The following is a 14,737-nucleotide window of genomic DNA, read 5'->3' on the forward strand; positions in this document are numbered from 1 at the left end:
AGTGCAGAAACACCCAGTCAGGGGAAAACCACAGTCCCCTCCTTTCAGCAGAGGTCAACAGCTATCCTAGATTACATGAAATTGCACCCTCCATTTCCACAACTATCAGATCTGCCGACTGACCCAAAGGCTGAGCTCTATCCAACTCTGCTGGATTCACCTTTCAAACGTGTACTTAAGACCATTACTGTTACTCTTTGCCAAAGGGAAAGATTAAGCACTATTTTAAACCTTTAGTTAAGTGTCTCCTCATTAAGACATTCCATGTATTTTTAACCCTGCTCTTCCTTTCCTGTTAAAACAAGAAAACGTGCAGATAAGAAATCTGTCAGCTGAAGTTACAGTCTTTTCCTTATTCTACTGAATAAAGATTTAGAGTTTGCTATAGTTAATACGGCATTATTCATATTATATTGTTTGATCCACTCTTTGAAGACAGGTACAAAGAAGGTGCCACACTAACCACTACAGCTCTCACTGTTGTGGTTGGTAGCCAACCTCCTCATTGGTATAGAATGGACAATTTGTTTAAAAGGTAAAATAAATACTATTTGTCTATGAAGAAAAAGGCTGCATCCTACAAAGTCCTACTACTGAATTTCACAAGATACTCCATTTAGAAAAATCTGGACCTCAAGTAAAGAATTGATTTGTTTTGAATAATCACTCTGCACAAGAAATAGTTTGTTTTCAAAACAGCTACAGATGAAATTCCATAGGTCCACTGAGTAAGCTAATAGCTTTAATAATTTTATCTGGCATGCTATGGAATTACTGAGTTTCTTCCACCTCTCTCAAGAAATCCTTTCATACAACAAAAGCAAGAAATATGTAAATAAGCACCTAAAACTCTATTTAAATTTTTTCTACATATACACTGTGATTATCAGTAATATAAATGATAAATACACAATACTTTATATGGTAATACATTAATTTCTATTAATGCAGTATTTTAAATTTATTATCTTTTTTCCTCTTTCCCAGTAAAAAAAAAATACACACACTGCTGTAAATCTGCTCAAAAAGGCCAGAACATTTGTAGGTAAGCACTTGCAAAATGCATACATCTCAGTGTGTACATATAACGTTATACCATCCACATTCTTAGACATTAACACCAAGAAAACTCATCAGAACAGTAAACCAGACAGTGAGATTCTAATAATAACAACAGCAACAGGAAAGCCTAGCATATAATGTTTTTATAGACTTGGGAGATCCTGCCACTAAGCCAGGGGGTGGGAAGAGGGTCTGGACCATGACATAAAACCACCACATTGTTCGCTGGCCTTTCCCCAAGCAGCTGCATGAAAGAAGTCTTGGTGAAAAGTCATACAAAGAATGCTGTTACACAGCATTCCTGATCATCATCCACTGGAATCAGATTTCAAAGTAACAACTTGTATAGCAAAATCAAACCTTTTAAGCTTGCAGAAAATTGTGGAAAAAGATTACTGCAAGAAAACTATTTAAATGCGAGATGCACTATATTAGATACAAGTGAACAATTTGCTTAAAAAACAGAATGCATACTCAGTACTATGAGAAGATAAAAGAACTGGGATTCAAAAAGCTGTAATCAGTCCAAATGGTCATGATTTTATTTCTTCCTCACTGAGTGTCAAAAATCCAAAGGAAATTACTGCAACAGTTTAGGAAATATTACTGAACTGAAAGGCCCAAAACTGTCAAATGCCAACAGTTCTCAAGTGTTTTCAAACAAATGCTCACTTGTTACATCTCTGTTTTTCAAAAAATGTGTTTATATTTTATCCAACTACTAATCCACTTACCAATCCACCAAGCTAAAGGAAAATTAATCTTTCAATAGCCTTCTTACATGTAAGACAGCAAATCAATAAGCAACTCATATACACATCAGGTTTTCTCATTTTAAAAAACTTTTATATTTAGTCATGTTTAAAACCACAACATGAACATGAAAACCAAATTCATCAAGGAATTCTGTCAACAAAAATATTCAGAAAGAAAAGTTGCTTTTTCAAGTCAATCTTCCTTTTCTACTTTTAATATCAATAAGGAAAGAATAAATAAAAATTTAAAAAAAAAAACAGGTAAGAGCCTAACGGAGTTTATATAATTCCAGTCTCTGAACACAGGAAAAGTCCTCATGTTTATGTAAAAACAAAGTCCATATGCCGGAAGGATTATTTTTTGCTCACAAAACTTAACCATAGCCCTAAGACAGTCATAGGTATTAGGCAAACAAAGTATTAAAACTTATTCAAAGCTAATTCCTAAAATTTCTGACAAACATCCTGCTCATAACTATGCAATGTCCTATTACTCTTAAAACTTAATTAAATCAAATGTATAGCTAAATACAGTCAACTCTTAACAATCCTTAGGACAGATAAACCCATTGACAGATAAGCCACACCACAGATAGTAGTCAGACTCCACTCAGCTAAATCTAAGAGTATTGTTTCTATGATCTGTGTTAAGTGCAGGAGCAGAATAGCCATTTTCACACAGTGCAGAGACTGAACAAGCACCTGCAAACAGACCTTAGCTGTTCCTGCCCAAGGTCACTTTAAGGCTCTGACAATGGAAAGCACAGGAGGGACACTGAAGCAGACTAGGACATATCCCACACAAATCCAGACTCCATTATCTCTATGGGATCACTTCAGGTTCTGATAACATCACCAGTAGCCACCATCACCAAGCCAAGAACAGGCAGTCATCTGTGTACTCTCCAGCATACCCAAAAAGGTTATGGGAAGAGCTATTGGAAAGGTGAGCACAGAATAACTGACCCTTGCCATCCCAGTTTGCAAATACCAAGTATCAAATTTGATCAAATAAAACCATGAGGTACCAGGTTCAAAAGAAACTCGTGGACACATCGTACTGATCAGCCTTGCCACGCATGGACACTAAACTTATACTTTATACAGAAGGGAACACTTCAATAGTGTGAGGGACTCATCTTCCATCAAATACAAAAATACCATGTCTGGAGCAAGAAGTCCCAAAGCATAAATGCTTGTAGGTTAGGAAACTATTCTGAGAGGGCAAAGAAGAGCCTTCTCAAGAATCTAGTTCATAGTGTCAAAGAGAGCAGGACAAATGTTGTTTGGCCTCCATGATATGTTCCTCTCCTATTACTATCTCAAGCTGTCACTTTTAAGTTCTCTGTAAAATCCATGACAGCACTCTCCAATAATGCTGTATTTCAGAAATCACTGAAAACTGTAACTCTGTATTTGCCATAGATGATACTAGAGGACCCACATTAACCTGATAAGCACAACTAAGGCAGAGCCAAACTCCAAACAGAAATATAAAATCTAAAAAAACAATGATCTCTAAAAGTCAGATAAGCAGCAACAGGCCAATAAAAGGAGGGGCAGCAGGAGGAAGAATGCATACAAAGGAACCTCGCACTATGTGGGGAGGTGGGAGAGAGGGACAAAAAACTCACAAAATACCAACACAACCGCACCATATGCTACCATAATATATAGTCAATTAATTATAGTTATAGTCAGTTAATAATACTTCTAAACAACACAAGTTTGATTCCCAGACTACTGCCATACATGTAGTGCCCCAGAGTTCTTAAAGGCAAGACAACACCATTACAGAAGAGCCCTAAGATTAGGCTGCCTTCAGTTACAGTTGTGCAACTGACTTAAGACAGATCATATACAGGTTGCTGTTAAAAGAACCCTCCTGGCCATTCCTCCTATCAGCATTAGCATGGGCAGCTAGGTCAGGGAAGTTTTCATGCGGCTGAAAAGGAATGTAGGGCAGAAAAAAAAAGGAAAAGTTTTAAAAACAAGTACCATCACAAAGGAGGAGGAAACAATGTATAGCAAGGACCCCCACTGCAGTAACAGCATCTTACTGCAGGTTATGAAAATCACAGAACACTACAGTAAAAGCTCAGTAGCCCATTAATCTTCCAAACATAAAAGAAAATATGGTACCTTCAATGCCCAAAACACAGTCCTTCACCTTATTATAAAGCAAATATCTAGAAGACTTAAAAAAAAAAAACCTACAGGAGCAGCAGGCCATGTGTGGGCTAAGCTATCTGCATATTCAAAATAAAAAGCACACTGGTTTTTTTTTGGCTACAAAATGAAGTTATTTGTTGCCAGAAGGCAGAAAGAAGAAAAATCTTCTATCACTGACTTAAAATCAGCAATTTCTTCTCTTGTTCTGAAAAGTTAAAACCATTTAATTATCTCTATACTTTGGGAAAGACTGCATAATTACAAGTTTATAAAGCTAGATCCTTACAAGATTTTACCAAAAATGTTTGTTTCCAAGTTTCTTCTCAAATACCTGCATCTTTTTATGATTCACTTGGCAACAAAAGGTGTTAACAGCATTAAAAAAAAAAAAGTATTAACCTACTGAAAACGCCATTTCAACTGGCAAGCCCATTATCTGATCTTCAACAGTATTTCTTTAAGTCTAAAAATCTTCTAGTACAATCTTGTTAGGCAACTCTATGAAAGGAAAATTTCAGGTAAGAATTCAGATTTCTGAAATGCAACACCAGTCAAAGTATTTTCCAAGGTGCACATCCTCCTGTAAAGCTATTATTTAAAAAACATTTGGTCTATAAAGTAGAATTTGCTGTTTCAACACCATGGACAAGAGGCTGGGTGTTTTCAGAAGAAAATATAAATTCCTATGGATCTCAACTATGAAATATTCAGTATGAAATTTTCACTGATGAAAACACTTGGGTATTAAAATTATAGTACAGTGTTATATCTTTGCTATTGAAACTTAAAGCATTTCAATCTTATAGAGTAATTCACTTTCAGACAAGAACTTATAATTACAATTAATAGAGCCATAAGAGAGATAACTAATAGGATGCTCACATCATTGATGCACACTATCAAAGTAAGTTCTCAAGACTTCATGCTAAGAAAGTTTCAAGACCACCACAGCATAATAGCAAAGCATTCCCAAATACTACTTGAAGTATAAAACCAGAACACACTTCAGCTACTTCATACTTCACAAATTTTCCTGTATATTTCAAGACTTTTGAGGCTTTCTTATTACTATTTCCTAAAAATAAAGTGTCCAGCTGCCATTTCTAAAGAAATTAATTCAACATTGCATGTATTGACATGAGAGGAATAATAAAGAAGAGGAATAAGACTTAAGTACTGGTTATTAAGTTGAGTGATGTGTTTGAGTCAGTTGACACTAAAATGGTAAACCCAGAGCATAGATAGATAGTTAGATATGAACAGAGCAGTCAAAAGTACACAAGGGAAAGGATAGATCAGCACAAACATGAGCAGGCCCTGTGTTCCTGCAATTCAACTGCAACAGAAATAGCAAAGCTGCATCAACACTATGTTAAGATACAAATTAGCTAGAATATAATGTACACAGCATAGAATCTGCAGAATACAATTTCCATAGACTGTCCAAGTGAATTCCAGAATACAGATCATACTTTCTCCTCTCACAAGAGAAAAGGCTCAGTATCAAAGTGACCAGGCTATTTACAGATACATGATGGATGGGAATTTAGAAGTATCTACCAGAGAGAGAAGGCAGCATTCCAAAAGTGATTCAAAAGTTAATTGAAATTTTACACTCATATCACCCAGCTATTAGTATAAATATAATCAAGCCAGGATATTCAGTGGAGACTTTGTCTAGCAGTTCTACTCAGCAGGAGCAGAACTGATGATAACCTGAACAGTGAAATTAGGAAGATGCAAGGGAGAGGTAATCACTACTGCAACTTTCCAGCTCTAACTTCTTTGTTACAGAACCTATTAGTAAATCAGGCATGAAAGAGTCAACCTTTGAAAATGCACTGGTGCATTCAGTCTGGGCTATAGACATAAAAATTCCACTTTCCTCCATGAATGGTGCACTTTCAACAGCTTTCTGTAAGGCTCAGGCTCCAACTAAATACACATAAAATTCATCCATTTTACCCATTAAATCTTATGTTAAAATGCAGTTTTTCTATTGTAACTTTTTTCGTAAAAACGAAACCAAGAATAATGATAGATGTCCTCAAAGTAAATTGAACCTGAAGTGGACAAATAAGGGTTACTCTAAAACAGTTATCTCTTTCCCAAGCAGTCAGTGTTTTCTTTTATGTTTAGGATCCCTATAATTTTTTTCCACAGATTTACTTCCCTCATACAAAATAAGAGAGTTCACAAAAAGCAAGAATAAAACTTACCCCCATTATCTGTTCTCTTTAAAGCACCATCCTTATGAGGGCATAATTCACATCTCTAGGAAAAAAAGCAAAAGTAAAATAAAAAAATGGAATGATCACAGAGGCATTGAAAAAGAAACCACACACATTAAAACTGTTATCTGATATTAAGGAAGCAACCATTCTTTACAAGTGAATGGGTGTGTTTTCCCTTAACCTTTACTTGAATATTAATGTTATTTTGTAAAAAATAAAGCTTTCTCCTCCAGATCTTGAAACTATGACACACATTAAAGCTACTTGCAGTTCTACCTCCAATTTTCTTCCTGGGTTTCACACCCTGGAATTCTGGAGACAAGCCTCCAAAAACTACAGCACAGGGTGGACTTAAATGCCAATTCGCTTGGACATAGTCCAAAAGTCTTTACTGTATTTCCTTGTCCTAGGCTCTCTGTATTGACCAAGATGGTCAATCATGAAGAAGTGCTGTGGATATGACCAGCACAGGTGCACATAGCTTTGGCTGGCTACAGTCTCTGCTGGCTGCCACTTATCCTGAGAGACAAAAACCAACCACACTTTCTGTCTCAGAAAAAGGAGGTCAGAAGTTGACAACTGTAGCAAAAACACGTCTAGAAATAAGCAGTTTGATCACAAAATGACAGAATAAGCTGAGTTGTAAGGGACCCACAAGGTTTATCGAGGCCCAACTCTTAACCCTGCACATCACCACCCCAAGAGTTGCCCCAATGTGCCTGAGAGTATTGTACAAATGCTTCTGGAACTCTGTCAGCACTCCTGGAGCTGTGACCACTTCCCTGGGGAGCCTATTAAGTGTGCAACGACACTCAAGGTGAAGAACATTTATCTAATATCCAACCTAAACCTCCCCTGACACAACCTCAGGCCATTCCTTCAGGTCCTGTCACTGGTCACCACAAAGAAGAGATCAGTGCCTGACCCTCCTCTTCCCCTCCTGAGGAAGTTGTAGACTCCAATCATGTTCTCCCTTAGTCTCCTCCAAGGTGAACAACCCAAGAGACCTCTGCTGCTCCTCACACAGCTTCCCCTCAATGCCCTTCACCATCCTCATGGCCCTCCTTTGGGCACTCTAACAGTTAAATGTCTTTTTATATTGTGACACCAAGAACTGCCCCCAGCACTTGAGGTGAGGCCGCCCCAGTGCAGAGCAGAGCAGGACAATGCCCTCCCTCCCTTGCCCTGCTGGCCATGCTGTGCCTGATGCCCCCCAGGACAGGGTTGGCCCTCCTGGCTGCCAGGGCACTGCTGGCTCAGGTTTAACTTGCCACGGACCAGGACCCCCAGGTCCCTCTCCACAGGGCTGGCTCTCCAGACTCTCATTGCCCAGTCTGGCTGTACACCCAGGGTTGCCCCATCCCAGGTGCAGAGTTTGGCATTTGCCCTTCTTAAACTTCATACTGTTATTGACTGCCCAGTCCTCTAATTTATTAAGTTCTCTCTGCAGGGTCTCCCTGCCTCCAAGGGATTCAACAGCTCCTGCGAGTTTTTTATCACTTGTAAACTTGGATAGTGTCCCTTCTAGTCCTGGGTCAAAGTCACCTATGATGTAATATTCTTCCAACATACACCAGGATCACAACAGAACAGTTTTTCTGCTATCACTGCCTCCTATCAAGCTCCTAATATCATGTTTACCTTTGTGTCCTAGAGCATGCAAAGAGGTGACAGAAATTACTAGATTTGACCCACACTCCAAGTGCTCCACATTACAAGCACAGGAACACCACTATAGGGGATCCTAAACCTAGGAATGACCATATTATAACCTTTATATTTTTCCAGATTAGGGACAACTCAGAGCATAGAAACCTAATAATCTAAGCAAATCAAGATCATCAGATGCAAACTTAACACCATATTCTTCAAACAGAATGGGACACCTGCTCTCACTGTTCCCTGAACAGAGCTATTTTCCATTACCAGCTGACAGCAGATAAAGGAGCCTATGATGCTAGTAGTACCTCAGAAACAGATTGTGCAAACTTATTTGAGGAACTAGAAATTCCATTCCTGAAATTCATATGGCTAAAGTATATCTTGAGGACTGTCTTAACCTGTAAGAAATTTGCAATACTATCTTTCTTAACCTGTAAAAAAATTGTATTAGAGCAAAGAGGCTTTCATAGAGGATAAAATAGAAAAAAACTTATTTTTTCTCAGTGCACTGGTACGAGAGCTGCACATGGAAAGAAGAATCTTTAGGATTGTAGCCTTTTGTCTTTTGCTTCACTCATCTCTCACACTCTCACAAAAATGATCAGCAATTTATTGAAAGTCAGCATTAGTCTATGTGAAATTTAGATACAAAAGTGGCTGAAAACATCTTAATCATTCTGCAAGTTGCCTGCAGACTTGGATCATTACTTCTTCTTGTTTTTTTTTTTTTAGTCAAGACACTGAAATGAACTGCTCAGTTCATTTTAAACAAAATCCTACATATTCAGTATATTTGTGAGCTGTATCTTAACACTTCAGCTCTCCAAATATTAAATACTGAAGTGCTGAGAGACACACAGTAACAACAGTTTCATTTCAGTGAATTTCTCATACACTGAACTAGATTCCTAAAGAAAGAAGCCTGGTATGCATTGATGGTCACAGTGCAATAAAGTTGGTTCCCAATCCAAAGCTGCAAGCTGGTAGCTTAAAGCCAATGAGAGGAGATGATATAACTGAGAGAAGAGAAGCTGTTAACAGATTCTGCCTTGCCCCACCTCTGCAAGCCTATGGAAGTCTGACATATATTTTCAGTAGTGGCAAAACCAGTTTAGGAGGTTCTCTTCTCCCTTTCACCTCGCCCTCATTAATTTCTCCCTCCACCACTCCCTCAGCTACTGACACAACTATCTGCTGGGCTGCCACTTAGAACAGATCAGTGAAATAGAATGAAATAAACTTTTTAACCTTTTAAATTCATTTCATATCAGTGATGCAATTTAAGTACAATTCCACAAACAGTTGCATGAGGAAAACTGAAGGCAGGGAGCCACAGCACTGCAGCACCAGGAATTAAAGAATTAGTAAACTTTACCACAAAATAAATCAAAATGATCACAGGACACTAAGATGCAATGACTTGAGCCAGTCCTTTATGCCGAAGAGTTAAGCGTGCTCCATTCAGTCTCATCAGCTTCATCTGATTTATTTGTCTTTGTCTGCAAGGACTCAGGTCCCTCATTAATCCTCTGCAGTCCTGGCTGCAACCAGTCAGAGAAGATGCAAGACAGAAAACTGAAGTGGAGGTGGAAGTTTTGACAGTGGAAGAAAACTTGAGCGCAAAACTTGAGTGCAGAATCACACTCATCTCTCATGGTGCTGAGAGCTGGTAACTCTGCAGAGATATTTGCAGTTCGACGACACAGAGCACATCTGGTGCCATGAAATCTGGCTACAATCTGCAATAAAGTAGCACCCTAGTAAGCTAACAGGGCACATAGCTACCCCAAGCCCTTCTATTGCCTTTCTCTGCATCAGGAACCTAACTCCTTCCCAGCCTCCACACTCTCAGATTCTGTCACCCATTTCCACTCTGCCAAGTTTCAATACACACCATGTAGTAAAACCAGGAGCTTTGCCAGGTGGGAAACAGTGAATCTCTTGCCTTGAGACAAGTAACTAGCAGAGAATTTTTTTTTTCTTTAAACTAACACTTTATTACTAGCTCTAAAATGGATGGAATAATATTTTGATCCTTTTATCATGCATGTTGATGACGCAACACAATATATAGAATAATCTGATGATCCATACAGACGGTCTCTAATATTTGAGCACACGACCATGACACAGCTCTTTTCTCCAGTTGTGTGTTATAAGTCTTATCTCTGGCAAAGATTTATGACACAGACTTATTGTCTGAGCATTCAGAAACACTGTGGGGAACTTCTAAACCAGCTGTGCAGGGCAGAGGGAGTAGGTAGCAGGGGCAGATACAACATCTACAAGACACCACAGCACAAATAAGGCAAGCTGCAAGACTGATCAACAATTCAGATAAACATCAGGTTAAGCAGCACAAATGTGAACACTACAGAGGCTGATTGTGACCCTAGAGAATAACCATGTCCTTTGGTGCGCTAAAGGGCACCAGTCTAACACAGGGAGATGCAGCAGCACACGTGGTGCTGTAGGTACAGGCAGCTGAATTAGATCTGAAGAGACTGAAGAGACAAATACTGGCTGAAGGAACACAATGAAGTTGTAGAAAATGACATCATCCTTTTCCTTCCTGTCCTTAGAGAGTGTAAGGACATCTCATTTTTGCAGCTCTTCAGTGGAAGAGACTAAGTTCTGTCCATGCAGAATTGGGGTGAACTCTCAGCAGGAATGGCTTTAGACTATGAGGTCTCCTGTAGAGGACTAAAGTGAAACCAATCTCAGAGCTGTGAAGCTGGAAGAGTCTGACAGCATGACTGTCACAACTCACTTCTGAGCTACATAAACAGCAACTTAATTAAGTAAACAAAGACTGATCCTATACTTTAGCATTCAGGCAAACTGAGATTGCCTGGGTCTGATGAAAAAACCACTGCCTCCTGAGGAGTCCAGTCTTTAAAACATCACCCAGCAGAGAACTAAAATCAGAAGCGTGCAAGATCCATGCAGAAAAAGAAACTTTTTATCCCCTCAACGTTATTAAAAAGGAAAAATAATCAAGAAGAAATAAAAAACTGAAATAATTAAAAAAAAAAAAAAAAAAAAAAAAAAAAAAACAAAACACAGAGGTGTCCACTAAAGATATCCATCAGAAAAAAGTTGCAAGAATGGAAGACCAAAGTAAAACAAGGAGCTAAATAATTCCAGCTTCCCATACTGAATCAGTTACAGTCCAACTTGGCTCCACCGCATTGTGGTATAAAGTGCTCTTCCTCTATTCTAGATAAATATGCTTTTCCATTTTAACCAGGACTAAGAGCTACCTTAACCAGCATTAGGTAACATTATACAAATATCATTTTTCAAGTCTTTTTGGTAACCTAGCTCTACCAATTTTTCAACTGGAAAGGCACAGAGAAACTGGTTCAATCCAAGAGACTACCTTATTCATGTTGAAATTAAGGGAAAGAGAAAAAGGCAACAGTAAATAGGGAAGATAAAAGAGAGATGGGGACAAGACTATACATGCAGGAGAGAAGAAAAATAGTAATAGGAATATAACATTGTTCTTCCCTCAGGGTTCTGAAAATTTGGAGCACATTCATAAAGCATCATCTGCAGACACCCATTATATGCTGTCTCTTGTTATAAGAAAATAAAGGTCAAAGAATTCTTGTGCACATAATTTACTGAATTGTGGCCCAAGCTAGGCCATTGGAACCATTCACCTGAATAATGACTGTCAACCAAGTAAAATCCTGCAGGACTGAATTCCCAGCATTGCAATGAGGCAATAAAACGTTTCTTTCAATGTGACCTGTTAACCTAAATAACACAAGATCTACAGCAGATTAAACAGACCACAGTTCCTTAAAGCCAGCCAAGACACCAAGCTGCAGTTCCAGCTGACTTTACTACAGGCTCACTTTAAGGTAGCATAATTGCACTGTGCTGCCAGAAGAAGATCACTGACCATCCCCTGCTGTGTCCTTGCTACTGTCTTCCTTGCTCTGGGAAAAGCATTCAATGGACTATATGGAAATCCTAGCCAGCAACATAATTTTTTTTTTTTTCAGTCAGATAATTTCTTTGAGCCACCTTTCCAGAAGACTACACAACCAGTAACAGGAAGACTACACAACAGGAAGACTACACAACAAATGTAACAGGAACACGGACAGGTGGTCAGGAAAGGATATAAAGGGTATAAATACCTTATCTGGGAGGTGGCATTATCTACACTGGCTACAAATCAGAGTGGAAGTCCAACTGAAGGCCTTACTTTAAAAAGGACGGAAGGAAGGACAGAAGGAAAGAAAGCATACACTTGAAACAGACTAATTTTATGTTGGTAGTAATGCAGGAAGATTTCTTGCTCAAGTTTGTTTTGATATTTCCCTGACATTCATGTATTTCAAGATTTTCAACAGGCATCAGCCACATATGCAAAATGTTGTGTTTGGAAGCTTGAATTCCCTGTCAAGGTGCATATACCCAGCATGACACACTACCAGAACCATTTTTATTCTCCAAAGTACATTTTGATCACAGAATTACTGTTTCATACTGCTTGACAACAGGAGGAAAAAAAAAAAACCAAAACCCCAAACCCCAACAGTATTTAACTGAAAGAAACAACTCCATGAGATTACAATGCATGATCCATGAAGTTACAAATTACAAAAATAGCGAGTTACATACAATCAACATAACAGTTCTAAAAATCCGACACTCAACCTCTTTCAATTTTTTTCATCAACAGGAGTTAAAAGTTATCAGACAAAACATTTTATTTTGCTGCTCCTGTTAACCATTAAACAAACAGAAGAATAGTTAAATCCACTTGTTGCAATTTTAGTTCATATTTTAGTGAAAACATGAGCTGGAAGACAGAAGCAGAGAACAGAATGGAGTCCCCAGAATCTAGGAGGAAAAGTGTCAGTGACCTGCCATGCCACTGAGACAGCCACAAGTCTATGGGGCTGGATGGGATCCACCCAAGGCTACTGAGGGAGCTGGCAGAAGAGCTTGACAACTCACTTTCAAACATTTACCAGCAGCCCTGGCTAACCAGGGAGGTCTCAGTTGACTGGAGATTAGCAACTGAAACACCTATGTACAAGGAAGGCTGAAAGGAAGATCCAGGGAATTGCAGGACTATCATCCTGACCTCACTGCTGGGGAGGTCATGAAGCAGATCACCTTGAGTTTCATCACAGGGCATATGCTGAACAACCAGGGAAATCAGTCCCAGCCAGCGTGGGCAGGTCCTGACTGACCAACCTGATCTCCTTTTTTGACAAAGTGACTCACTTAGTGGATGGGTGAAAGGCTGTGGATGTGCCTACCTGGACTTCAGGAAAGCCTTGGCCACCACTGCCCACAGCATCTCCTGCAGGAACTGGCTGCTCATGGCTTGGCTGGGGCTCCGTGGGATGGGTGTGAAGCTGTTGGCACGGCCGGGCCCAGAGGCTGCTGGTGAATGGAATTGCAGCCAGCAGTGCTGCCCAGGGCTCAGTGCTGGCACAGCTCTGTTCAATGTCTTCATCAATGACCCACATCAGGGGATCCAGGGCACCCTCAGGCAGCCTGCAGACCCAGCGAGCTGGGTGGCAGTGTTGAGCTGCTGGAGGGCAGGAAGGCTCTGCAGGGGCATCTGCACAGGCTGCACTGATGGGGAGAGCCCAGAGCTCTGAGGTCCAACAAGGCCGAGTGCCTGGGCCTGCTCCTGCCCTTGCTCACAACAACCCCTGCAGCTACAGCCTGGAGCAGAGTGGCTGCAAAGATGCCTGGAGGGAAAGGTGCTGGGGGTGCTGCTCAACAGCAGCTGAACATGAGCCACAGAGTGCCCAGGTGGCCAAGAGGCCAATGGCATCCTGGCCTGGCTCAGCAATGGAGTGGCAGCAGGACCAGGGCAGAGATCATCCATCCCCTGTACTTGGCACTGGTGAGGCCACACCTCAAATCCGGGTTCAGTTCTGTGCCCCTCACTACAAGAAGGGCATTGAGGTGCTGGAGAGAGTCCAGAGAAGGGCAATGGAACTGGGGAAGGGTCTGGAGCAAAAGTCTGATGAGGAGCAGCTGAGTGAGATGGGGTTGTTTAGCCTGGAGAAGGCTCAGGGAATAGCTTATCTACAACTCCACATCTCTGTGCTCTCTTGAAAAAGGGTGTAGCAAGGTGAATGCCAGTCTCTTCTCCCAGCTAACAAATGACAGGACAAGAGGAAATTCCCTCAAGTTGCACCAGAGGGGGTTTAGATTGGAATTAGGAAAAATCCTGAAAAGGTGATCAGGCTGATTGGAACAGGCTGCCCAGGAAGTGGCAAAATCACCATCCCTGAGGTATTCAAAAGGCATGTGGATGTGGCACTTAGAGACACAGTTTAGTGGTGAATACAGTGGTGCTGAGTTAACAGCTGGATTCAATCATCACAGAATTTTTTTCCAACCTTAACCATTAGATGATTCTAATTTGAATCCTTCAAATTCTTATGACTTTTTTAAATTAACCTAGGAGGAAAGAGTCAATTGCCAAGCCTTTTATTGCTTTACTTCTGAATTTGTTTCAAATACATCTATTTTATAGCATTCCATGCTACTAGGTATTTCTGTGCATAACAAAATGCACTAACTCAACACACTTTCCCAAGGCACATGGACAGATTTACAAGAAAGCAAAGCAGCTGATCAGAAGATCAGTTTCTAATTGATGCATTTCCAACTGGCAGCCCATGATGCTCTCAGCAGCCCTGATTCCCACCTATCAGTAGTTGCAGAAGCTTGCAGCACAACTGACTGTGTCCAGATACTCATAACCCAAGTTCTGTGGTACAGCTTCACCTGCCTTCACCAGTATTCTGTAACAGTTTGTCTCACTCTTGGGTGTTACCAGAAAAAGACACCTGTAGAAGT

General features: G+C 40.1%; 1 protein-coding gene across 4 annotated transcripts in view; it reads right to left on the minus strand.

The window, feature by feature from the left end:
- Positions 1–14,737, minus strand: part of MLLT10 (MLLT10 histone lysine methyltransferase DOT1L cofactor) — a 123,872-nt gene that overhangs the window by 95,562 nt on the left and 13,573 nt on the right. For 3 of the 4 annotated variants that reach the window (XM_066552360.1, XM_066552343.1, XM_066552335.1), the window contains exon 3: positions 6,209–6,263. The exons of the other annotated variant lie outside the window; for it this stretch is intronic. In XM_066552360.1, the coding sequence (XP_066408457.1) occupies positions 6,209–6,263 (55 nt within the window). The remainder of the gene's footprint in view (positions 1–6,208; positions 6,264–14,737) is intronic. 4 annotated transcript variants of the gene reach the window in all.

Source organism: Molothrus aeneus, chromosome 1 (assembly GCF_037042795.1).
Source record: "Molothrus aeneus isolate 106 chromosome 1, BPBGC_Maene_1.0, whole genome shotgun sequence".
NCBI lineage: Eukaryota > Metazoa > Chordata > Aves > Passeriformes > Icteridae > Molothrus > Molothrus aeneus.